At 42.1% G+C, this 27,470-nt stretch overlaps 1 protein-coding gene across 1 annotated transcript; it reads left to right on the top strand.

Annotated features, from left to right (window-relative positions):
- Nucleotides 1-221: 221 nt before the first annotated feature.
- On the top strand, nucleotides 222-26,870 carry LOC144582930 (uncharacterized). The gene is made up of 13 exons (XM_078375619.1): nucleotides 222-480; nucleotides 3,239-3,345; nucleotides 5,120-5,240; nucleotides 11,704-11,912; nucleotides 12,733-12,946; nucleotides 21,388-21,462; nucleotides 23,064-23,128; nucleotides 23,862-23,889; nucleotides 24,401-24,465; nucleotides 25,226-25,253; nucleotides 25,587-25,654; nucleotides 26,419-26,446; nucleotides 26,785-26,870. Exons 4-13 carry the CDS (start codon nucleotides 11,823-11,825, stop codon nucleotides 26,868-26,870), a joined length of 747 nt encoding a protein of 248 aa, XP_078231745.1. The 5' UTR covers nucleotides 222-480; nucleotides 3,239-3,345; nucleotides 5,120-5,240; nucleotides 11,704-11,822.
- Nucleotides 26,871-27,470: the final 600 nt, after the last annotated feature.

The raw sequence follows: 27,470 nt of genomic DNA, 5'->3' as shown, positions 1-27,470 counted from the left end.
GATCTCGGGGCTGGGGTCACAGGGCTCCACTCCTGTGATCTCTAGGGTCCCAGAGCCGGGAGGAGAGACTGGGTGCCTTTCGTTCACCTCTGGGGGTGGGCAGAGGCTCAGCCTGTGCCACAAGGCAAAGCTGCTTCTGTGCAGTCCGAGCCGCGGCCCCTTTAAGAGGGGGTGGTGCTTCAGCCAATCGCTAGGGACGCTGCCGGCGTGCGAGCCTCTACGGAAGCTGAGAGGGCGCCTCCGGCAGGGCCCCCGGCAGAAGCCATGGCGTCGTTGAAGCAAGCGGAAGCCGTGGCGGTGTGGTCGGAGAGAGCAAAAGCGGCGGCCAGAGGTGGCGGCGCGGTCCCGTGGAGCAGAAGAGGAGTCGTGTCCCAGGGAACAGAAGCTGCAGCGTCCAGAAGTGGTGGCGCGGTCCCAGCGAGCTTCCGAGCAGCCGTGGTGGCTTCCACGTGATGGGGGAGCAGGAGGCAGGTCTCCGTGGTAAGTGGCGGGGCATGGACCCCACCGGGAAGCCTCTGGGCCTCCCTGCTCCTTCCCCGCTGCTCGCTTTTGGGCCCTGACTCCTTGTGGGCATCTGAGCCCCAGTAGTCTGCATGGCGGCGGTTGTGGGGTCCTGGCCGCCCCAGCGTCTGCACCCTGGCTGGGAACGGTGTGCGACCCGCGTCCAGCATATAGGAGGGCCTGGCCCAGAGGCTGCGGTGAAGCGCGGGACCTGGGACCCTCCGAGCCCCACGGGCCTCTGAGCTGAGGTCCAGGGTTATTTTGATGTCTCCGGACCTTTAGAAAGAGACCTAGCTAGAGCACAATAGAGCAGGGGACGTCTGTAGTGTCAGTTCTTTGAGGAGTCTCCAGGTATTTAGCTGTTTTCCGTGGTGTGTATTCTGACTTTTCGTTTCCATCTACAGTGTATGAGTGGATGGAAAACTCATACGCTGTAGATGGAAACTTTTCTCGAAAAGCATACCCGCGTTCCTTTTTTTTTCTTTGGAGACAATCTTGCTCTGCCCAGGCTGGTGTGCAGTGGTGCCATCTGGCCTCACTGCAACCTGCGCTTCCGGGTTCAGGTGATTGTCATGCCACAGACTCCCAAGTAACTGGGATTACAGGCATGTGCCATCACGCCCAGCTAATTTTTGTATTTTTAGTAGAGACTTGGTTTCTGCATGTTGGTCAGGCTGGTTTGGAACTCCTGACCCGGCCAGGCAAGGTGGCTCACACCTGTAATCCCAGCACTTTGGGAAGCTGAGGTGGCAGCTCACAAGTTCAGGAGTTTGAGACCAGCCTGGACAACATGGTAAAACCCTGTCTTACTAAAAATACAAACGTTAGCCACGCATGGTGGCGGGTGCCTGTAATCCTAGCTACTCGGGAAGCTGAGGCGGGAGAATTGCTTGAGCCTGTGAGGCGGAGGCTGCAGTGACCCCAGATCTGTAACCTCCTCCTCGTGTTCAAGTGGTTCTCCTGCCTCAGCCCCTCCAGTAGCTGAGATTACAGACGGGCGCCACCACACCCGGTTAATTTTTGTATTTTTAGTAGAGATGTGGTTTCAGCATGATGGCCAGGTGGCTGGGATTTCCCCCGCCTCACTCCAGATCCCCGGGAGTGGCCAGCTGAGGCAGGATAATTGCTTGACCCTGGGAGGTGGAGACTGCAGTGACCCCAGATCGGCAACCTTCTCCTTGGGTTCAAGTGGTTCTCGTGCCTCAGCCCCTCCAGTAGCTGAGATTACAGGCGGGTGCCACCAGGCCTGGTTAATTTTTGTATCAGTAGTAAAGACAGGGTTTCTCCGTATTGATCAGGTTGGTCTCAAGCTTTAGACCTCAGGTGATCTGCTGCCTCAGACTCCCAAAGTTCTGGGATTCCTGGTGTGAGCCACCGAGCCTGGCCTCTCCTATTTTTAAAAATATTTTCTAGGAATGTTCAGTAAGTGTGAATTTATCTGTGTGGTTTTTAATTAAACCACACACAGTTAGTTAACTTTGTTGGATAGTTAATTTTGAGGACCTTTTATCTGTTGTTCGGTTTTATGTTGCAGAATTGCCTGTTCAGGTCCTTTGTGAAATATTAGATTGTTACTTTGTAGTGTTTTTTGTATACAACTTAGATGACAACACATGAATTATATGATTACCTGAAAGTTTTGCCTAATATATAGGGTTTTTTTTTTATTTGGAAAGTAGTTTCTTTGCCATGCTGAAACTTTTCTGGTTGATGTAGTCCACATTTATTTTCACCTTTTATGCATGTAATTTTGGTCATCCATATAAGGAAATAGGTATCAGTTACAAAGCATTTAATTGTCAATGAGGTTTTTCTTCCACGGTGTGTCTTTTTCTCTTTTCAAAGGTGAGCAGAGATTCAAGTGACCCAGAATATATGCTCAACCTGTGTTTTAGTTAAAAACATTTTGTGGTTTATGGTCTTTTGTTCTGGTCTTCAGGGGTTTGTGTGTGTGTGTGTGTTTGTTTTTTGGGGGGTGTGTGGGGGGTGCGGGGGTTGATTTTCCTATATCATGTAAAATCAGGGTCCTGTTTCTCTCTTCTGCATCCAGATAACATTTTTCTCAAAGGCATTCGTTGAGCAGACTCTGCCTTCCACATTGTGGTGGTCTTTATCAAAGTGAGTTGACTATGTCCATGTTTGAATTGATCTTGTTTTGTCCTCCCCGTTTTTGTCCACAGTTCTAGGTATTGTTTTTATCCAAGTACTATCTATCTGCAGCATAACTGCAGCTTGGCAGTGTGATTTAATATCGAAGATTGTGGGTCCTCACTTTGATTGTATTTCTCAGGATTCCGTTAGATATTAAGTGTTTTTATGGTTCCCTGTGATTTTTAGCAATATGTATTTATTTCTGTTAACTTTTTTTTGCAACATAAAGGTGCATAATTAGGGGTACATTTTCACACATATAGATTGAGTAATGATCAAATCAGGGTACTTAGGATCTCAGTTCCCTCATAAGGTATTATTTTTGTGTGGAGAGAACACTCAAAATTCTCCTTTCTTGTTTGGAAAAATATAATATTGTTAACTCCAGTCATCAGGCTGAGGAGGAGAACACTCAGATTGATTCCTTTAAGGTTAAGATAACTATGCCTCCATAACCAATCCCTACTCCCCCTCTATCTCCCAGACCCTGGTAACCAATATTGTGGTTTCTATCTCTTTAAGATAGACATCTTAAGATTCAGTGTTTGTCTTTCATGGCCCAGCTCATATTGAACATGTTTTCTAGGTTCATCTCGGTTGCTCCACATGACACTGTTTCATCATTTTGGTGTCCGAAGAATATTCCCTAGTGTATGCATACGAGAGTTTCTTGATCCCTCTGTGGATGGACAGGTAAGTGGAATGTATACCCAGTACTGGGAATGCTAGATAGTATGGTATTTTTCTTTTCTATTCTTTGCAGGACCCCCATCTGTGATTTATACTGTTAACACTCAATTTACGTTTCCACAAAGTTCCCCTTTGTGGAAATTAATATTAGAAGTTGTCTGTTTAAATATTTTAATCTGTTTATAATATTCATTGTAGTTGGGAGTGAGATAAGATCTGAGTGTGGTTTTGATCTTCATTTTTCTCATGCGTGGTAATGGTAACCACATTTTTGCAAATGTTGCATCAGTTTCTTGTCTGCACAAATATCTCTTCAGGTTATTTGGTTTGGTTATTTTTCTCCTTTTTTTTTTTGCAAGCTGGTAGTGTTACTGGCTTGTACCTTTTTAAAAAAATAACTTCTTATTCAACTGAATGTTTGCCCAATCTTTTCTTACAATTTTTAGCATGCTTTTTCAATTTGTTCATTGTTTGTTAGGCACAGACTCTTCAGTTTGACATGGCCCCGAATGTGTATAGTTTCTTGGTTAGCTGTGCTGTTGGTTACTAATGAAGAAAAAACAAAATCACTATCAAAGCAGTCCATTGTCCAGGAGCCACTAAGCGGGGCTATTTATTCATTGATTTATTTATCTATTAATCAATTTATTGAGAAGCAAACTTGCATTTATTTATTTATTTACTGACGTACTTATGGAGAAGCAGGTCACATTTAATTATGTATTTTGAGGCAGATTTGGATTTATGTGTTTATCTACCTATCTATTTAAAGACAGGCTTACATTTACTTATTTATTCATTTAGACACAGAATGACATTTATTTATGTACTTATATATTTGTGTGCAGGCTTGCATTTATTCATTTTGTTAACTGTGATGATTTAGAGGCTGACTTGCGTTTCTTGATTGATTGATTGGATCATTGATTCATTGATTTTAGACAAATTCTAGCTCTCTGACCAGGCAGGAGTGCAGTGGCACAGTCTTGGCCCACTGCAACCTCTCCCTCTTTGGTTCAAGCGATTCTTCTATCTCAGCCTCCCTTGTAGTCGGGCCCCCAGGAGCGTGCCACCACGCCTGGCTAATATTTTTGTATTTTTAGTAGAGACCGGGTTTCTCCATGTTGGCCAGGATGGTCTCAATCTCTTGAGCTCGTGTTCCACCTGTCTTGGCCCTCCAAAGTGCTAGGATTACTGGACTGAGCCATGTTGCCCAGCCTTTATTTATTTATTTACATAATTATTGATTTATTTACTTAGAGGCAGGAAGCCTGGATTGCATTTATATATTAATATTTTTACTTATTTAATTATTTTCATCTTAGTATTTTTAAAAATAGAGACAGGGATTCTTTCACCATCTTGGCCAGTCTGGTCTCAATGTCCTGATCTCAGGTGATATGGCCGGTTCAGGCTCCCAATGGGCGGGGGATTAAAAACATTAGCCACCAAAGTGGGGCTGCTTATTTATTGATTTATTTAGAGACAGACTTGCATTTATTTATTTATTTGCTGATGTACTTTTGGAGAAGCAGGTCGAATTCACTTTATTTCTTTATTTGGAGGCAGACTTCTATTTATGTATTTATCTAGCTATCTGATTATTTAGAGGCAGGCTCACATTTACTCATTTGTTTTATTGAGACCCAGGCTCACGACATTTTTTTTATATTTATGCATTTGTGTGCAGGCTTGCATTTATCTGTTTTCTTAACTGTCTGTATAATGATTTAGAGGCAGTCTCACATTTATTTATTTATTTGCTTATTTATTTTAGAGGAAGTCTTGCTTTGTCACCAGGCTGGAGTGCACTGGCCCATTTTTGGCTTCCTGCAACCTCTGCTTCCTGGATTCAAGCAATTCTTCCTCCTTTGCCTCCGGAGGACCTGGGACCACGGGTGAGTGCCATTGAGCCTCGCTAATATTTTTGTATTTTTAGTAGAGATGGCGTTTCACCATGTCGGCCAGGATGGTCTTGGTCTCTTGACCTCGTGATCCGCTGGTTTTGGCCTCCCAAGGCACTGGGATTGCAGGCTTTAGCCATGGCCCCTAGCTTTTGTTTATTTATTTACTTTACTTATTTATTTACTTAGTAGTAAGCAGACCATCCTGCATTCATTTATTTTTTAAGTCTATATTTATTTGTTTATTTATTTTCATCTTATTATTTTTTAAAATAGAGACAGGGTTTTTTTCACCATCTTGGCCAGGCTGATCTCGATGTCGTGATCTTGGGTGATATACCGGGCTCAGGCTCCAAATGGGTGGGAGATTAAAAGCATGAGCCACTAAGTGAGGTTATTTATTCATTGATTTATTTATCTATCTATTAATCGATGTATTTAGAGGCAAACCTGCATTCATTCATTTATTTACTGATGTACTTATGGAAAAGCAGGTTGCATTTAATTATATATATTGAGGCAACCTTGGATTTATGTATATCTATCTACCAATCTAATTATTTAGAGGCAGGCTTACATTTACTTATTTATTGATTTAGACACAGGCTGACATTTAATTATCTACTTATGTATTTATGTGCAGGCTAGCATTTATACATTTTCTTAACTACCTAATGATTTAGAGGCTGGCTTGCGTTTCTTGATTGACTGATTGATTGATTGATTCATTGATTTTAGATGGATTCTTGCTATCTCACCAGGCTGGAGTGCAGTGGTGCAGTCTTGGCCCACTGTAACCTCCCCCTCTTTGGTTCAAGCGATTCTTCTGTCTCAGCCTCCCTTGTAGCTGGGACCCCAGGAACGTGCCACCATGCCTGGCTAATATTTTCATATTTTTAGTAGAGACCGGGTTTCTCCATGTTGGGCAGGATGGTCTCGATCTGTTGAGCTCATGTTCCACCTGTCTTTGCCTCCCAACATGCTGGGATTACAGGACTGAGCCATCTCCTCCAGCCATTATTTATTTACATAATTACTGATTTATTTACTTAGAGGCAGGAAGCCCAGCTTGCATTTATTTATTTATATTTTTACTTATTTATTTAATTACTTTCATCTTAGTATGTTTTTAAATAGAGACAGGGATTCTTTCACCATCTTGACCAGGCTGGTCTTGATGTCGTGATCTCAGGTGATTATAGCTGGCTCAGGCTTGCAATGGGTTGGGGCTTAAAAGCATGAGCCACAAAAACCACATGATTATCTCAACTGATGCAGAGAAGGCATTTGACAAAATTCAACAGCCCTTTATGCTAAAAACCCTCAATAAACTAGGTATTGATGGAACATATCTCAAAGTAATAAAAGCTATTTATGACAAACCAACAGCCAATATCATACTGAATGGGCAAAAACTGGAAGCATTCCCTTTGAAATCCAGCACTAGACAAGGATGCCCTCTTTCACCACTCCTATTCAATATAGTACTGGAAGTTCTATCCATAGCAATCAGGCAAGAAAAAGAAATAAAGGGTATTCAAATAGGAAAGGAGGAAGCCAAATTGTCTCTATTTGCAGACGACATGATAGTATACCTAGAAGACCCCATCACCTCAGCCCAAAAACTCCTGAAACTGATAAGCAACTTCAGCAAAGTCTCAGGATATAAAATCAATGTGCAAAAATCACAAGCCTTCCTCTACACCAATAACAGACCTAACGAAAGCCAAATCAAGAGCGAACTGCCATTCACAATTGCTACAAAAAGAATAAAATACCTTGGAATACAACGCACAAGGAAGGTAAGGGACCTCTTCAAGGAAAACTACAAACCATTGCTCAACGAAGTCGGAGAGGACACAAACAGATGGAGAAACATTACATGTTCATGGTTAGGAAGAATTAATATCGTGAAAATGGCTATACTGCCCAAAGTAATTTACAGAATCAATGTTATACCCATCAAGCTACCATCGACTTTCTTCACAGAACTGGAGAAAACCACCACGAACTTCATATGAAACCAAAAGAGAACCCGCATAGCCAAGTCAATTCTAAGCAAAAAGAACACAGCGGGGGGCATCACACTACCGGATTTCAAACTATACTATAAGGCTACAGTAATCAAAACAGCATGGTACTGGTACCAAAACAGAGGTATAGACCAATGGAATAGAACAGAGGCAACAGAGGCAACACAACATATCTACAACCACACAATCTTTGATAAACCTGTCAAAAACAAGCAATGGGGAAAGGATTCCCTGTTCAACAAATGGTGTTGTGAAAACTGGCTAGCCATGTGCAGAAAGCAGAAACTGGACCCCTTCCTGACACCTTACACTAAAATTAACTCCAGATGGATTAAAGACTTAAACATAAGACACGGCACCATAAAAACCCTAGAAGGAAATCTAGGCAAAACCATCCAGGACATAGGAGTAGGCAAGGACTTCATAAACAAAACACCAAAAGCATTGGCAACAAAAGCCAAAATAGACAAATGGGACCTAATCAAACTCCACAGTTTCTGCACAGCAAAAGAAACAGTCAATAGAGTGAATCGGCAACCAACAGAATGGGAAAAAATGTTTGCAGTTTACCCATCTGACAAAGGGCTGATATCCAGAATTTACAAAGAACTCAAACAGATTTACAGGAAAAAAACAAACAAGCCCATTCAAAAGTGGGCAAAGGATATGAACAGACACTTTACGAAAGAAGACATATATGAGGCCAACAATCATATGAAAAAATGCTCATCGTCACTGGTCATCAGAGAGATGCAAATCAAAACCACATTGAGATACCATCTCACGCCAGTTAGAATGGCGATCATTAAAAAATCTGGAGACAACAGATGCTGGAGAGGATGTGGAGAAAAAGGAACACCTTTACACTGTTGGTGGGAGTATAAATTAATTCAACCACTGTGGAAGTCAGTGTGGCGAATCCTTAAGGCCTTAAAAATAGAAATTCCATTTGACCCATCAATCCCATTACTGGGTATATATCCAAAAGGCTATAAGTCCTTCTACTATAAGGACACATGTACACGAATGTTCATTGCATCACTGTTTACAATAGCAAAGACTTGGAATCAACCCAAATGCCCATTGATGATAGACTGGATTGGAAAAATGTGGCACATATACACCATGGAATATTATGCAGCAATCAGAAATGATGAGTTTGTGTCATTTGTAGGGACATGGATGAATCTGGAGAACATCATCCTCAGCAAACTGACACAAGAACAGAAAACGAAACACCGCATATTCTCACTCATAGGTGGGTGATGAAAAATGAGAATGCATGGACACAGAGAGAAGAGTACTAAACACTGGGGTCTATTGGGGTAAATGGGGAGGGCCAGTGGGAAGGGGAGGTGGGGAGGGATAGCCTGGGGAGAAATTCCAAATGTGGGTGAAGGGGAGAAAGAAAGTAAAACACACTGCCATGTGTGTACCTATGCAACTGTCTTGCATGTTCTGCACATGTACCCCCAAACCTAAAATGCAATAAAAAATTAAAAAAAAAAAAAAAGCACAAATCCTAAAAAAAAAAAAAAAAAAAAAAAGCATGAGCCACCAAGTGGAGCTGCTTATTTGTCGATTTATTTAGAGGCAGACTTACATTTATTTATTTGCTGACATATTTATGGAGAAGGAGGTCGAATTTACTTATTTATTTATGTATTTGGAAGTGGGCTTGGATTTATGTATATATCTATCTAGGTATCTAATTATTTATTGGCAGCCTCACATTTACTCGTTTATTTTATTTAGACCCAGGCTCACAACATTATTTTTATACTTATGTATTTGTGTGCAGGCTTGCTTTTGTTCATTTTCTTAACTGTTGCTCCTGCCTCAGCCTCCTAAGTAGCTGGGATTACAGGCTCCTGCCATGATGCCTAGCTAATTTTTTGTATTTTTAGTACAGATGGGGTTTCACCGTATTGTCCAGGCTGGTCTGAAAGTCGTGACCTGAGGTGATCCACCCGTCTCGGCCTCCCAAAGTGCTTGGATTACAGGCATGCGCCAGGCGGCTTTCTACATTTTAAAATTATACTATTTACCCCTAGCACCAAGATTTTGGCTCAATATAGTCTCAAAATACCATTGCCCAGTGAAAGAAAACAAGCCTTCCTGGGAAAGTGCTGCTTCCAGGTCTAGGCCAGAAATGTGTAAGGAGCCTGGAACATATTGTCACTCTGGATAGCAAAAAATCCATCAAAGATTATTAGGATGATTTCAACATGTCTGAAGGGCCAATGTGAAGGGACTCCTTCTAACCAAAGATAGGACATTTTGTACATTAATAAGGTTAATAGTTGCAGTGAATTGAGAGATATCAGATATGTTTGAATATCTGCATTCATAATGATCCTTTTGAAAAAATAAAAGTAGGCTGGCACAGTTCCTCATGCTTGTAATTTCAACACTCTGGGAGGCTGAGTTAGAAGGATCCCTTCGTCCAGGAGTTCAAGACCAGCCTGTGCAACAGAGGGAGACTTTGTCTCTACAAAATATTTTAAAATTACTCAGGTATGAGGTCCCGTGTCTTTGGTTTCAGCTACTCAGGAAGCTGAGATGGGAGGGTCACCTGAGCCTAGAAGTTTGAGGCTATAGTGGCATGACTGCTTCTCTGCATACCAGCCTGGGCAACAGAGCTAGACCCTCCTTGTCTAAATAAATTAATTAATAGAAGTGGTCACCATTGAAGGATATAAATGAAACTGCCCATCATTTTGAAAAATGGTAAACAGAAGAAATCAAGGCTTGAACTGGTGTTTTCTATATAAGTTGTAGAAGTGAGTAACACAGTTTATAAGAAGCAGCATCTCTTTTTTGTATTTGCTTCATTTTTTTCTTCATGCAAGGCCCTTCTTCGGGTAGCAGTATCTCTTTCTGGAAGTATGGCAGCTCATAAACGAAGAAGGAATGATACAACAGTATCTTCATTGTTCAATCCATAATTGATCAATGGCCATTAATATCACCAATTTAAAAAAAAGATGTCCAGAAAGTACACACCTTCTCCCAGAAGAAACTAGCACAGTCTTTGCCCTGACCCTCAAGTCCAACCTGAATCTCACCAAGTCTTGAGATCAAACTACTAATTTGTCAAAACTAGAACAAAGAGCAAGTTAACCAACATGACAAGATACAATTAGCAGAATTCACAGTATGAGAAACAGCATGATAAGAATACACTTAGCATAATCCAAAGTATGGGGAAGTGGCCTGATTTATTCACTAAATGGGCTGCAAGGTACAGCACAGAGATCAAAGTGGGAAGCTGTCAGGATCAAAAAAATTGTAAGAGGTGAATCAAACAATCCCAAAGAGAGACTTTATTTGGATCCTGATTCAAACAATATACACATGAAATGACTGGAAATTGGAGCTAGAAGGGGAGTTGACAGTCATAAAGAGCAATGGTGTAAGATGGTTGGTTGATGATGGTATTGGGATTATTATATTTTTTAAAGAGTTCTTGTCTCCGGGCACGGCGGTTCACACCTATAATCTCAGTAGTGTGGGAGGTCAAGGCGGGAAGATCCTTTGAATTCAGGAATTCTAGACCAGCACGGGCAACATAGCAAGACCCTTTCTCTACTAAAATACAAATAAACAAATTAGCTTGGCATGGTGGTGTGAGTCTGTAGTTGCAGCTACTCAGGCAGCTGAGGCAGGAGAGGCCACAGTGAACCAAGATCATGCCACTGAACTCCAGCCTGGTTGACAGAGACCTTGTCTTGAAAGAAGAAACAAAAATTGTATCTTTTACAGACATAGACCAAGACAGTCTGGGAGGAAATTATATGATGTGTGGGATTTGCTGTAAAATCATGAGAGGAAGAGGAGAAGCATGTAGGAGTATACATTTAATGAGATTGGCCATCAGATAACAAATGTCTGAATCTGCTGCTGAGTAGGTGAAAGCTCACCACACTAGCCTCTTGTTCCAGAAAGCTCTAGAATAGAAAGTTTGTCTAAAAATCCACTTCATGGATTTGTAACAAGCATTGAATAAGATCATGTATACAGAGTGTTTTATCACCATGGCTTGTGGGTAGTCAGCACACAAACATTGTTTTTAGTTCTGTATAGTCCCTGTCCATTAATCACACCCAAAAAAGGTATGTTGTTCACACCAAGAGCTCTGGCGCATGGACCTTTGTCCACTGGGTGGTAATTTATTGGAATTTGAGGTTTAGAATGAGGAAATACCAGCCTTCAAAGCCCCAGGCCTACTATCAAATAGCAAAGCCAATGGTCCCAGATGCCTTTGTAGCACACCTAGTAAGTAGGACCACTTTTCTCTCGCCTTGTAGGCACACTTGAGTTTATTTTCTCATTTTTCATTCATTTCTTATATGCCATATATTGGGTACTAGGGATCCATAATACAGTGGACCACTAATTGACTGAAAGCATCACTTTCAAAGCATCATTTCAGGATGAGCATTTCGTGTCAAGTGGATTCAAGGAACAGTGTAAAGGATCCATGGCCTCAGTCACCATGAAGACCCTCCCAAGAGCCAACGTCCTGGGCCCATATAAATGAATGGAGACATGGAACTCACCCTTACAAGGCCTAGAACCTGACAGAGCATGCGAGACAGAAGCCCAAATAACTAAGAACAGGAAGCTAAAGGTGAGAGGTGGGCCCCAAAGGATTCTGTGAAATGCTTTGTGTTTGTGGATTTATCACGCAGAATGATAGCTTTGTTTTTATTCACAAGTTAGACACGCTCTCTATATAGAATCTATGAAAGGACATTTCTGAGTTTTTTGAGGCCTGTAGTGAAAAATAGAATATCTCAGGCAGCTCAGGATGAATAATGCAGTCACCAAGAGGGTCAGGGTTGCCACAGGTGGCCAGCAGCAGGGTTGGGCATCTTGAGCCATTAGATGGGTTTGTGGGAAGTGGCATTGTGAGCCACTGGCCTGATGTTGTTGTTTCCTGGTAACCAGGTGACATAGGAGGCTTTGTAACATCAGCCAGGGCCAGCAGCCTTCAGTCGGAAGCTGGCAGTGGGAGGAGGAGGAGCTCCGACTACTCTCACAGAAGTGTTTTTGCCCTTGGCGCTTGCTCTGTTGCTTTTCTTTTTCTTTTTTCTTTTTTTTCAGTGTGTTGCTTTTTTTCTGTGTGTGTGTGTGTGTGTGTGTGTGTGTGTGTGTGTTGCTTTGTTTTTTTTCTTTTTTTACTTGCATTTTAGGTATGGGGGTATGTCTGAAGAACATTCAAGATTGTTGCATAGGTACACATGTGGCAGTGTGATTTCCTGCCTTCCTCCCCATCACCAGTATCTGGCATTTTCCCCATGCTATCTCTCCCCAACTCCCCACCCCACTACCCACTGTCCCTCCCCTATTTCCCCACAACAGACCCCAGTGTGTAGTGCTCCCCTCCCTGTGTCCATGTGTTCTCATTGTTCTTTTTTCTGATTTTGTTTGTTGCTTTTTTTTGAAAGTCCCCTTGTAGGTCACTCATGGGGAACTGCATAGGCTGCGGGGATTGCCTCAGTTGTGCCTCATGCCAGGAGGCAGAGGTGCTGTCTTGTGAATGTGAGACTCAGTCTGCGGCAGCTGAAGCACCAGCATCCACCACTGCAGAGACTGCTGTTTTACATCCCGGAGTGGCGGAGGTCCAGCACGTGCAGCCCATCAAGTCAAAGCGGCGCAAAGGTAAAGAAGCCACGGGCGCCATTTGCTCTCTGGCCACCACCTCCCCCACCTACTTCCCATTCCCTCACCCAAGAGACAGCCTCAGTTTCCAGCTCCCTCCTGCCTATAGCCAGCTTTCCCAGGGCTGGGCGTGGGGTCAAAGGCTAGTCCTGCCTCTTGTCTTTGTTGTTGAGCCTTCTTGCTTGAGGCATTTTTGGTCTAGTCTCTTTCTTTCCCTGATGAAAATTCAGATACTCCAGCTTTGGAATCTCCATCCCATTCTCTAGCCTTACCTATCCAGCTACTATGGTACCTCAGTGAAGGAGCCAGTTAAAGGCCCAATCATTTCTTTTCTCCTATTCGATAAGGAAGCTAATAATTGGGATAATTCAGACTCAAATATTTGGAGACTTCTTAAATTTAAAATAGAGTTTGCCATGGAAGAGATTATATGGTGTTCTTAATAGATGGTTTGAAGTCACCTTGACAGAAGCAGCTTTATTTCTTCTAATTGTAATTTGAAAAAAGAAGGAAAAATTGAGGGACACGCTTAAAATGACTGCAAAAGGTATGAAATGTTATTGCCAGAGCTGTAAAGAAGTTGTTTTTGTTTTGGTTTTACCCAAAAGTTTAGCCGAGGAGCTGTGATTACTTTAAAATTCCCACTTTGACATGAATGTCTCTTCAGCCCTTCTCCAGTAACTTCACGGGCTTTGTTTACCTCCTTGTTCTGAAAGACAGGTAGAGCTAGCTCATGGTTACAGGTTCCAAAAGAGATGAAATGACTTTAGACTTGAATTTGTAAGGTAAAGACTTGAGAGTTAGAAGGCCAGACCCTGCCTATGGAAAAGAGTTTGTTTTCATGGCTCCCCTTCCTGCAGGATGGGAAAGGGGAGGAGAGAGGAAACATTTCTTTTTTCTATGGTCAAATTGAAGACAAAAACTAACACTTGTAAGACAGGAGAGGAGCATTTAGTTACAAAATCAGTCAAACATTTGTATATCACTACATTTGTTGAGCAAAGAAAAGCTACCAGACTCAGAAAACCAGAGATGCTAATGGAACTGACAGGGTTTTCTACTGAGTTCAGCCCCCAATAACAACCTCCCTCCCCTCCACACACTTTTCTCAGGACTGGAAAGCTTAGGCAGCCCAGGATGAATAATGCAGTCACATGGGGGGGAACAGTGACCCCAGGTGAGCAGCAGCAGGGGTGGGCATTGTGAGCCATTGGGTGGGGTTGTGGGGCAGGGCATTGTGAGCCAGTAGCCTGACTTGGTTGTTTCCTGGTAACCAGGTGACATAGGTTTTTTGGGTGACAGGCATCAGCCAGGGCCAGCAGCCTTCAGTCTAAAATTCTTTAGGATTTTAGAAATAGATGAATCTAGCAACAGATAATTCTGGGTAACCAGTTCTTGAACAAAAACTAAGTCCACTGAAATAGAAAACATTATATCATAAAAACATAGAAATATGATCAGCTCATTTCTTTCATTTTAATGGCAGAGATTTTATTAGTATGGAGAAAATGTCTTACAGCTCTTGTGTTTAAACTTCAGTTTAGCTGTTACCTTCTTTCACAGAATAATTAAGCCTCACGGTGGGTGTGCCTTTGTAACAAGGAAGTGCTGTACTCCCTTTTCAGAATATTGAAAAATTGTGAAAGAATGAACAAATAATTATGAGACTTAATAGATTGTACCTTATACACAAGCATGCAAGTACCTGTGGAAACTCCTTGCTTGGTGGTGTATGGCAAGCCTCTGTGTGATATTCTGTCCGATTTGGTAGATGAGGTAGTGAGAGAACAAAGTGAGCCTTTTCCTTATTCTTTAGGATGTAAAACATGTTTTCATGTACATCTTATTAGAACCTTCCAAATACAAATAAGGCCTGTGGATATTCTCCCTATGTTGCTGATGCAGAAAGGAAGGCTTAGAGATCTGAAGGGACTGTGTGAGACAGCTGCTGAACAGAACTGAGGTTCTAAGTCATCAAAGTAGACATTGGAGGTCGTAGTGATGCTAAACTCAGTTCTTAAAGAGCTTGACAAACTCCAGAATGTCTTCTATTTTAAAGTCTACCCATAACATAAACCTCTCTTAGAACTTACTTTCATCTCGATTAGTTCCTTTTGCATTTTATTTTTTTTTATTATTTGTATTTATTTATTTATTTTGAGACAGAGTTTTGTTCTTGTTATCCAGGCTGGAGTGCAATGGCGCGATCTTGGCTCACTGCAACCTCCGCCTCCTGGGTTCAGGCAATTATCCTTCCTCAGCCTCCTGAGTGTCTGGGATTACAGGCACGCACCACCATTCCCAGCTAATTTTTTGTATTTTTAGTAGAGATGGGGTTTCACCATGTTGACCAGGATGGTCTCAATCTCTTGACCTCGTGATCCACCTGCCTCGGCCTCCCAAAGTGCTGGGATTACAGGCTTGAGCCACCGTGCCCGGCCCTGCATTTTATTTTACACAACATTTACCTCTCCATTTTTCCTCCTAAAGAGATGGGTTCTCACTGTGTGGCACAGGCTGGCTTCTGACTCCTGGCCTGGGATCAAGCACTCCTGCTGCCTCAGCCTATAGGAGAGCTGACAATACAGGCATGTGCCATCTCTCCTGGCTCTGCCTTCTGTCTATACATTTATTGAAATAGATAAGGATAAAAGTAGGGGTAACAAAGAGTTTCTTGTGCTAACTGATTGGAAGCTGAGAATGTCCTGGTCGGGAGAAGCTGGCAAGAGGGCAGGTAAGGCCCCACACATTAAGCACAGGCTGCGAGTAAGAAGTGTTAAGTCAGAACAGTTGAGGAAAAAATAGTTTGTGAGTGCAGAATTTACCATTTTATGTGTATGTGCATGATAGTAAGTTTCAAATGTATTTTTGTGGTATTCAGTAAAGGGATAACAGAAACCTCAATTTCAGTGTTTATTCTTTGGCCAGCCACGGTGGCTCATGCCTGTGATCCCAGCATTTTGGGAGGCTGAGGTGGGCAGATTACCTGAGGTCAGGAGTTTGGGACCAGCCTGGCCAACATGATGAAACCCCTTCTCTACTAAGTATACAAAAAATTAGCCAGGCGTGGTGGCACTTACCTGTAATCCCAGCTACCTGGGAGGCTGAGGCAGGAGAATCACTTGAATCCAGGAATTGCAGGTTGCAGTGAGCCGAGATCGTGCCAGTACACTCCAGCCTGGCTGGGCAAATAAAACAAGAAAGCAACATGTTCAGAACACTCAATACAAAGTATAGACGCATTCAAAGTTTGTTGTTAATATCTTTATTTCAGAAAATTTTGTATCACTTTTCTTGGAAAGTGATAAATTCCTACTTAGATGTGAAACATTTTAACCTTTCTATAAAGACAAATTGAATTCTTTTGGTGCCTTAGACAAATATCACAGTAACCAGTGCTCCAACCATTCTGTGACACACTAAACAGTCATTTAAAGTCATCAGGTAGAGCAGGGTGCACTGCTGTGGAAAGACATCCTGGAGTGCTCTCTCGGTGCCAAGTCCTGTTTCAGGAACTTATGCCATAAATGATGCTCTGCTTCATTGTTCTCTTCTGAAATATTTCAAAAGAACATTGTGTCTTGAAGCCATTTCAAAGAAAAGTTCTAAGAACCCAGTTTAGATCTCAGACTCAAACATATTTTGTCCTATCATGCATTTATTTAGCATTATATGTAATATGACTGGGGGTAATATAAGTAACACAGATTAAGATAGTAGGAGCTCATTATCCAATTTTATCACTACCCATCAACTTTTCATGCAGCCTTTTGTGTTCTTACCATAGGAACGCTGCTCGTTGGCTGGCTCTCTCAAGTGAGGGGTCAGGAAGGGAAAGAATGCGCATATGATATAGAGATTTCTGAGCAGCAGGTCTTTTAGCTTTCTAGTTGCTATTTTGAATCGTCCTTTTAAAATAACTGTCAGTATGTTTCATGTAAAAGATGTAGAAAATAAAGAAAAATTATTTATTATACTCAGAATACCCAGAGCTCACTTGTGTTACTGTTTGAGTACTGGTTCTTCTGGAAATTTTTGGTATGCATTTGAATATTTTATTTCACAAACTTTTTTATAAAATAAAATTTTTTGATCATTTCATATGTGCTGCCTTGTAAGTTTTACTTAAAGCAGTGCAATAATGGCGTAAGTTTCTCAAACAGTACTTTACACCTAGAGAGCACGCCAGGATGTGTTTGCATGCCAGGGCACCCTGCTGTACCTGATGACTTTGAATAACTGCTTAGTGTACTACGGACCGGTTAAAGCACTATGTATTTACCTACCCTTTGCGATTGGTCGTCTTTTTTCGTAAAGTCAGACACAATCCTGTCACGTTTGATTCTAAGAACACACGTAAAGCACATTTTGATGACAGATGCGTGATATCTCATTATAAAATTCAGATAATATATTTTGTCTAGTGACATAATTAAACCAATGAAATGAGTCACTTTGTATTTAAGGCCAGTTACCTTTAACTGCAGTTACCATTGACTTTTAAATAGACATTAACATTCTTCATTTATATTTTTGTGGATCTTGATAGCTTGTGTCTTTAATTCTAAATAGCCATCAGTTTAAAAAATCTGATGCTGTCTTAGATGATAAATCAAAAGACAACTTTAGCAGATCTGGGAAAATTGGGAGAAACTTAACTAGTTTGGGGTAAAATGAAACATATGTATTGAGCACTTTTAAATGGCCTGGAAGTGTTGCAGATGCAGGGCAAACAGTGGAACAAACAGAGAGCCCCATTCTAAGTCTGACCCTTACATTCAATAGGGAAGTAAGGGCAGCTAGCACATGAATAGTCAAGAATGGCGGGTGGTGACGTGCTGGGAAGATAGTAAAGCAGGGTGATGGATTAAAGAGGAGGGCAGTTTTATGGAGGGTTGGTGCTAAGAGCTGGAGGTTCTCTTTAAGTGACATGTGAACAGTCTTAAAAGTGAAATGGGCTGGGTACAGTGGTTCCCACCTTTAATCCCAGCACTTTGGAAAGCCAGGATGAGGGGATTCCTTGAGGCTGGAAGTTTAAGACCAGCCTGGCCAACACAGAGACACCCCATCTTGTTTATTTTTAAAAATAAAAAAGTGAAGGGAAACTTGTGAGGATGATGGGAGAGGGCTTCCAGAGAGGGATATCCACTTTGGAATTCCTGAAATCAAAACAAGGTTGTTTTAGGCAAAGGACAGAAAGACACAAGAGTGGCTGCAGCAGAGTGAAAGGATGCTGGGATGAATAAGGTGGGTGAAGGCCTTGTACATGTAGTGAGCACTCACAGAGAAGATGGACTTCAGTTGAGATGAAAAACCACTGGAGGTTTATAGCCCAGGATTACTGTTAGTTCTCTAAGAAAAAGACTGAGCAGCAGCTCTGTGTGAATATACTGAAATATAGGCAAGGGTGGAAGCAGGAAGAGCAGCTAGGAGGCTGGTGGAGTAGTTCAGGTGAGAGCCAACAGTGAAGAGAAAAACTACAAGGACCTGAAAAAGGCCGACTTCAGAAAAATCAAGTGACACTAAAAATAGATAATAAAGTGATAAATAGACAAGTCACAGAAAAAGAAATGCAGGTGATTGTTAAACACATCTTCACTCATAAAAGAAAGGCAAAGGACAGCTCTACTGCAGTGTCTCTCCTATTGAGGGAGATCCCAAAAACATGGCAAAACGTTATTTGGTGTGGCTGTAAGGAAAGGTGCATTCATATATTGCTGGTGGAAATGCAAAAAGGCCCAACTCCATGAAGGGGAATTTGGCACAATCTCACAACCGTGAAAATGCATTTAAACCAGACATCCTACCTTGAGGAATTTTATCCTGAAGGTGTGCTCCATAAATATAAAACAAACTCTGTGCAAAGTTCTTGTAGCATTATTTTCAATAGTTAAATATCGGAAATAAGTGATATGCCTAGTAAGGGACTAGTAAAATAAGCTGGTACTTCTACATGAAGGAGAAGTATGGAGCTGTGAAAAAGAGTAAGATGTCTTTTTATTGCTATGGACTGACTCCCAAGATAGGGTACACAGAAAAGCCAAAAGGAGAATATGCAGTAATATACATGAAAGAAAGCAGGGGAAATAATGTGTATTTCATTATTTAAAAATAAAAGACAACATTGGGGAAGTCTTGATGATGACCTGTGACAGTTTTCTCCTAACTTCCCTGGGTAGCCAACGTGCATATTTTCTCAAAATACCTTTCTGCTATGGGTTCTGCAAAGGATGTTAACTGTGCACTTCTCGCCTTTGAGTTAGAGAAAGCTTTGCTTTGTAATCTGTTGTGCCTTGTGTAATATACAGACTGCTCTTTGATTTTATTCTATCCTCTCAGTGTTTTGAGTTAGGTGTAATATGGGAATTATACTTGTGTTACATATGAGGAGGCTGGTTCTAAGAAGAAGACTGAGTAGATCAAGAATGTAAATTCTAGATATATGGCATATAAAACTAGAATTTATAAAAAGGTGTGCATATGGCCTGCCTTGTCTAAAAAACTTTTTTTTTTGGCTTACTAAAGCAATCAAGCCTCAGGATGAAAACAGCAATATTAGATAATGAGAAATAAAATGGGGATACTTGTAACACAGTAATGCTTTTTATTTTGAAGAGACAGGGTCTTGCTGTGTTACCCCAGCTGGAGTGCAGTGGCATGATCATAGCTCACTGCAGCCTCAATCTCCTAGGCTCAAATGATCTTCCCACAACAGTCTTCCATGTAGCTAGGGATACAAGGGCTCACCACCACATCTGGTGACATTTAGAGGATTTTTTGTAGAGACCAGGTCTCACTGTGTTGTCCAGGTTGGTCTTAAACTTCTGACCTTAAGCAATCCTCCTGCCTTAGCCTCTAAAAATGTCAGGATTATAGCCATGGGCCAGCACACCTAGCCCAGAAATGTTCCTAAAAGTCTGAAAAAAAAAGTTAAATTTTATTAAGAAATACATAATAAGATAAACGTATACTATGGTATATGAAATGTCACAGTTCAGTGACGGTCACTACAACAGTGATTAAAATATCCAACAGTTGAGGCAAGTCTGAGAACAGAGAGGGACATACAGGATTGGTTTGGAAGCCAGAATTAGGATTGTCAGAGCTGGGAAAGCAGAAGCAAGGCAAGAGTGTGCCCAGGAGTGGGGTACGCAGCAGCTCCATGGTATGCCGCGTGCACAGGAGTGTGGCACGCAGCAGCTTTATAGTATGCCATGTGCACAGGAGTGTGGCACGCAGCAGCTCCGTGGTATGCCGTGTTCACAGGAATGTGGCATGCAGCAGCTCCGTGGTATGCTGTGTTCACAGGAGTGGGGCACGCAGCAGCTCCGTGGTATGCCACGTGTCCTCTTTTACGTCAGGCCAGCTCCAGCCCAGCAGATGAGAATCACCTGATGGGTAGAAAGAGTGGACTCAGGTAAAATCTCTGATCATGCATCATAATGGAGAGACTTAAAATGTTTGCGTTATGGGTCATAAAACTATTAAAAGTGACAACATAGGGATAATAGAGTAGGTCAGTAAATGCGGTAAGCCACCTGCCACCTCTCCAGAGCTTCAACCATCCCACAGAAATAATTGGGGCAGCAGGATTTGACAAAGCTTGTGAGAAGAGCTCTCAGTCCAGGGTCCAGGGCATGATCTAGAGGACTCAGGTGTTCTAGGATCTCTATCCCTGGGGAACCAACTACTTTATTACCTCAGATCTATCACTCCTCACTGTGGTGACCCTGGGCAAGTCACTCAAAATGTCTGAATTTTCATTCACTGAATTGGAAAATATGGGTTGTAGCCCCTTCCCTGCCTGTCCCTTGGGGCTGATGTGGGGATCAGGGAAATCACAGATCTCTGTCATGAGCTGGAAATCATGTAGCCATGGAAACTGTGAAGTCACTTTCCATCCCACCCTGCACAGGAGACATGGAAGCTCCCTCTCTATATTCAACCACTACCAAGCATCTTGATTATCCTTCTCGACATTGAATGATTGAACATTTTAGGGCATTTACAAAAAAAAAAAGTCTTTTTAGGTCTTTATCTGCATTTCATCGTTTTAGGTGCTATAGACCTGAGTAGGTCTATAGCATAGATCTACTAATGTTTCTACATCTTCTACATTTTGGTAGAATAGGGAGGAGACGCACAGATGGGTTCATATCCCTCTCCCAGGTATGTGCAGATTCTAAGTAGGATTTGAACCCAGCCTATTCTTGGTAACTTGGATCTTCTGCTTTTCTGTATTGTCTCATCTGAATAAAGGTATCTGCCTAGACAAACAAATCTTCCTAGAACCCAGATCTAATTCAGGTAGCATTGAAAAGCAGTCGGTGAAAACTAGGATCAAAAGTTTAAACTGAATAAGTTTTTACTAATTTCTCTGTGGTCTTCTGCCAGCAAGATGTCAAGCACTGTCTTTATTATAATACATTTCTACCTTGCAGGTTTGGCTGGCCGCATCAGGAGCTGGGTAGTAAAAAAATGGAGGCATAGGAAATGTTGCCACATTGAAAATGAAGGTAGGGTGGAAATTATATCATTAAGTTTATTGAAGCAAATAATTCCAGTTTACTCATCCAGTGTCCCAGAGAAACTCAGTAAATGCTATGTCATGTTCTTCATTTATTTCATTTGTGCCCATTTAAATGCATTAAATCAATGGGTGATGCAACTACACAAGTAAAGGTACATTGACAACTTAGAGTTTGGCTCTTTTTTTGTTTGGTTTTGTGAAAAGGTCTCACTTTGTCACCCAGGACTGCATTGGTGCAATCACAGCTCATTGCAATCTTGACCTCCCCATGTTCAGGTGATCCTTCTACCTCAGCCTCCCAAGCAGATGGCTGTAATGGACATGCTTTATACCAAGCTATTTTTTTAAATTTTATTTTTTTTTGTAGAGACGGGGTTTCACAGTGTTGCCCAGGCTTGGTTCACTTTTGATAGTAAAGGACATGTCAAATGTTTAGACATTTGCTTTCAGTTTGGGCAATTATGAATACAGCAATTATAAACCTTTTTGTGTCTTGTTTGGAAACAATTTTTAAAATGTAACTAAGGAAATACTAAAATTATGATTACTTGCTCGTACAGTAAGACTACGTTGCTTTGTAAGAATTTTGGTAGAATTTACCGGTGAAATCATCTGAAGATAGTGTTTTTGCTCTTTTGAGAAGATACTAATTATTGATTCAATTTCTAATATAAATATAGGCCTGTTCAGATGATTCATTTATCATGAGAAGACTTTAAACCTTCTGAAACAGATCCAAAAAGTTAGCTCATTTTATATAATGTTTCCAAGTGTGGGCACAGATGTTTTCACAATATTCCTTTATTATTTTTTGATTTCACTCCTCTTGAACTGATATTATTAGCACATCGTGACTTCCTTCCTTTCCTTTGAGGTTAGACAAGGTAGAGGTTTATCAGTGTTATTGATCTTTTCAAAGAACTGGTTTTTGGTTTTGTTGATTTTCTCTGATTACCTGTTTTTTATTCCATTAATTTCTGCAATCGTTATTTATTTTTCCTCTATTTGACATTATACTGCTGTTTTTCTTTCATTGCCCAAGGTGGAAGCTACATTATGAATTTAGATTTGATTTTTCTCATTATTGACACAGCATCATGAATGTTACTAAATATAATATCATTGAAATGCACACTTAATAATTAAAATAATAAATATGTAAGCTTTTAAAATTTTAAAAATACAACAGGATAGATGATAAATGTAGCAGGATATGTAGATCCACAGAAATTAAATAATCCTGTAACTTTTCATAAAATGTTGGGATTTGCCTAGACCTTCACGTGGGCAGCAGGTGTGATGAGATGCTCTCACTGGGCCATACAGTGCCTTTCTGTATTAATCGGTTCTCAGACTATTTCATACTGACGAGGGTGCCCTAGCTAGAAAGCCAGGGCTCTTTCATTTGTTTCTTCCCCTCTCCTTTGCCTTCCTTCAGCACGAAGGAGAGTGGCCCAGCAGCAGCTCAGTTCATGCTTGTCAACAGCCCACCTCCATACACTGCAGCTTTGGTCCACATCCCCCAATCCTCCTTGTGAGATTCCCCAGCATCACCAGTGCACTGACTGTCTCTCTGTGTTCTCCTAGCTCCTGTTCAAGACCCAAAGGGGTGCACAAGTCAAAAGCTTCAGGAGGAGACATCACCTGACTTAGTAAGATGCATTTTTTTGTCTTGAAGAGAAATGTCTTTTTCCGGGGCTTCCAGAATATCAAGTGAATTTTATTTTTGACTGCCATTGTGAATCAGGCCTCAGCTGTCATGAACTCTAGCTACCAGTCACTGTAATGTATGACCAACTGAGGCCTGATTAATGATGTCAGTCAAAAGATGGCATCACTTACAAACTAGTAGTGAGCATATTTCTCAGTAGCAACATTTTCTTCCTGAAAAATAATTTTGTATTTGGCAGCCAACATGGACTTGCTAAACATTCCATGAAAACCCACTGCCTTGGTGGCTCACACATGGAATCCCAGCACTTTGGGAGGCTGAGGCAGACAGGGCCAATATAATATAATGAAACCCCATCTCTACTATAAAAACAAACATTAGCCGGGCATGGTGGCAGGCACCTATGGTCACAGCTAGTTGGAAGGCTGAGGCAGGAGAATTGCTTGAACCCAGGAAGGTGAGGTTGCAGTGAGCCAAGGTCATGCCACTGCACTCCAGCCTGGGTGACAGAGCAAGAATCTGTCCAAAACCAAAGACAAAAACCCACTTCTCTTTCTACAACCATCCTCTATGCTTTATTTGGGGGTCAGTGACTTACTTGATCACTGTTTGATAGCTGGTTTTCTAACACCACCAAGTGAATAAAAGACCTGTGCAGTCAGGACCCAGTATGATCTGATCCTCATGATGGTTTTTTTTCCCTCTCACTGCAGGAAAATGCTACAGGTGAATATCACCACAGTACGTATTCCTTTTTTAACATAGCGTCATTACGATGTAGTTGACATGCAACCCAATTCACCCATTTAAAGTGGGTGATTCAGTGTTTTTACTATATTTATAGGCTATGTACTCATGTTACAATCTAATTTTAAAACCTTTTCATTCCTCCTCAAAGAAACCTCATTAGTAGACACCCCTCTGTTTTTCCCAACCTTGCACCCCTGGTTCTAAGCATCCCTAATGTATTTCTTGTTTCTATATACAGTGCCTTTCTGTATTAACCGGTTCTTAAGGTGACTGTTTCACGTTGATGAAGTTGCCCTAGCTAGAAGGCCAAGGCTCTTTCATTTCCTTCTGCCCCTCTCCTTTTCCTTCAACACCAGGAGAATGGTCCAGCAGCAGCTCAGTCAATGCTTGTGAACCACCCAGCTCCACACATTCCAGCCCCTCCACACACACATTGCCCAAAGCTCCTCGTGAGATTCCTCATCAGCACCAATGCACTGACTGTCACTCTGTGTTCTCCTAGCTCCTGTTGATGACCCACAGGAGTGTACACCTGTCAGTGAGGAGAAGGAGGTGGCCTCTGACATGGTAACATCCATTTCTTTGTCTGGAAATTTTTTTTTTTCTGGGGATTCTAGACTATAAAGTGAATATGATTTTTGACTGCCATCATAAATTAGGCCTCAGGCGTCTTGGACTCTAGCGACTGGTCACTGGAGACTATGACCAACTGAGGCCTGATGGATGATGTTCGTCAAGAGAGGACATCACCTACAAACTGGTCGTGAGCACATTTCTCAGTAGCAGCATTTTCTTCTTGAAAAAATAATTTTGTATTTCCTAGAGAACATAGACACCTGCTAAATTTTCCAAACGCACTGCATTTTCTGCAAGCATCCTCTGTGCGTAATCTGGGGCCAGTGACTTGATCACTGTTCTACATCTGGTTTTCTCGTTGTTGTTGTTTTGAGACAGAGACTACCTCTGTCACCCAGCTACAGTGCAGTGGTGTGATCTCAGATCACTCTAACCTCCACGTACTGGGTTCAAGCAAACCTGTGCCTCAGTCTCCGGAGAAGCTGGGACTACAGGCTCACACCACCACCAGGCCGGGTTTCTTGTAGTTTTTAGTAGAGACAGGGTTTCACCATGTTGGCCAGGATGGTCTCAATCTCTTGACCTCATGATCTGCCTGCATCAGCCTCCCAATGTGCTGGGATTACATGCATGAGCCACTGTTCCCAGCCTGCCATCTGGTTTTCTTATGTCACCAAGTGAATACAAGACCTGTGCCAACAGGACCCAGCATGATGTAATCCTCAGGGTGTTTCTTTTTGTCTTGTTGCAGAAAAAGCCTGTGGCCCTCGCTCACTGCCGTACGTATTCTGTTTCTTTTAAATAGTTACTGAAACGTAGTTGACATGCAAACTAATTCACCCATTTAAAGTAGGTGCCTTTCTGTATTAACCAGTTCTTCAAATGACGATTTCACATTGATGAGGTTGCCCTAGCTAGGAAGCCAAGGCTCTTTCATTTCTTTCTGCCCCTTTTCCTTTCTTCAGCACCAAAAGAATGGTCCAGCAGCAGCTCGGTCCATACTTGTCAAACGCCCAGCTCCATACACTCCAGCCCCGTCTACATTTCCCAAAGCTCCCTGTGAGATTCCTCAGCAGCACCAGTGCACTGAATGTCACTCTGTGTTCTCTTAGGTCGTGTTGAGGTCCTACAGGACCACATCACAGAAGACACTGAAAATGATGAGATGCCCCCTGACGTGGTAAGATGCATTTCTTTGCCTCGACGAGAAATTTTTATTCCTGGGGCCTGTGGAAGTTTGAGGGAATATCATTTTTGACTGACATTGTGAATAAGACCTCAGTTGTCAGGCATTCTAGCGACCAATCAGTGGAGTTTCTGACCACCTGAGGCCTGATTGACGATGTCAGTCAAAAGATGGCGTAACTCACAATCTGGTCGTGGGCATATTTCTCATTAGCAACATTTTCTCCTTGAAAAATAATTTCGCATTTTTCATCCAGCATAGATACTTGCTAATTATTCCAAACCCACTGCATTTTCTGCAGGCATCCCCTGTGCTCCGTTAGGGGCCTGTGACTTCATCACTGGTTGACATCTGGTATTTTTTATAGTTTACTTTTGTTTTTGAGACAGAGTCTCTCTGTCACCAGGGTACAGTGCAGTGGTGTGATCTCAGATCACTGCAGCGTCCTGCTACTGCATTCAAGCAATTCTCCTGCCTGAAACTCTTGAGTAGCTGGACTGAAGTCTCTCACCACCACCACACCCACCTTTCTTGTAGTTTTTAGTAGAGCCGGGTTCACCATGTTGGACAGGATGGTCTCAATCTCTTGCCCTCATGATCTGCCCACCTTAGCCTCCCAACGTGCTGGGATTACATGTGTGAGGCACCGTTCCCAGTCTGGCATCTGGTTTGGTAACGTCACCAAGTGAATACAAGACCTGTGCCAACAGGACCCAGCATGATGTAATCCTCATGGTGTTTCTTTTGTCTGATTGCAGGAGAAGCCTGCGGCCCAGAATCACCACCGTACGTATTCTGTTTCTTTTAAACAGTTACTGAAACGTAGTTGACATACAAACCAGTTCACCCATTTAAAGTAGGTTCCTTCCTGTATTAACTGGTTCTTCAAATGACGATTTCACATTGATGAGGTTGCCCTAGCTAGGTAGCCAAGGCTCTTTCGTTTGTTTCTGCCCCTCTTCTTTTTGTTCCTTCAGCACCAAGGAGAATGGTCCAACAGCAGCTCGGTCCATGTGTGTCAAATGCCAAGCTCCATACACTCCAGCCCCGTCCACAGTTCCCAATGCTCCTGTGAGATTCCTCAGCAGCACCAGTGCACTGACTGTCACTCTGTGTTTTCTTAGATCCTGTTGAGGTTTTACAGGACCTCGTCCTAGAAGACATAGAGGACGAAGAGATGCCCCCTGCTGTGGTAAGATGCATTTCTTAGCCTCGAAGAGAAATATTTCTTCCTGGGGCCTCTGGAATATCAAGTGAATATCATTTTTGATTGCCATTGTGAATGAGACCTCAGTTGTCATGGACTCTAGCGAGCAGTCAGTGGAGTTTCTGACCAACTGAGGCCTGATTGACGACGTCAGTCAAAAGATGGCATAACTCACAATCTGGTCGTGGGCATATTTCTCAGTAGCAACATTTTCTTCTTGAAAAGTAATTTCGTATTTTTCAGCCAGCATAGATACTTGCTAAATATGCCAAACCCACTGCATTTTCTAGAGGCAATCCCCTGTGCTCCATTAGGGGCATGTGGCTTCATCACTGTTTTACATGTGTTTTTTTCTGTTTAGCTTAGTTTTGTTTTTGAGACAGAGTCTCTCTGTCACCAGGGTCCAGTGCAGTGGTGTGATCTCAGATCACTGCAGCGTCCTCCTACTGCATTCAAGCAATTCTCCTGCCTCAAACTCTTGAGTAGCTGGACTGAAGTCTCTCACCACCACCCCACCCACCTGTCTTGTATTTTTAGTAGAGCCGGGTTCACCATGTTGGCCAGGATGGTCTCAATCTCCTGCCCTCATGATCTGCCCGCCTC

This window comes from Callithrix jacchus, chromosome 6 (genome assembly GCF_049354715.1).
Source record: "Callithrix jacchus isolate 240 chromosome 6, calJac240_pri, whole genome shotgun sequence".
Classification (NCBI taxonomy): domain Eukaryota; kingdom Metazoa; phylum Chordata; class Mammalia; order Primates; family Cebidae; genus Callithrix; species Callithrix jacchus.
The sequence above is the reverse complement of the archived record's forward strand: the minus strand, read 5'-3'. Positions and strand labels throughout refer to the sequence as shown.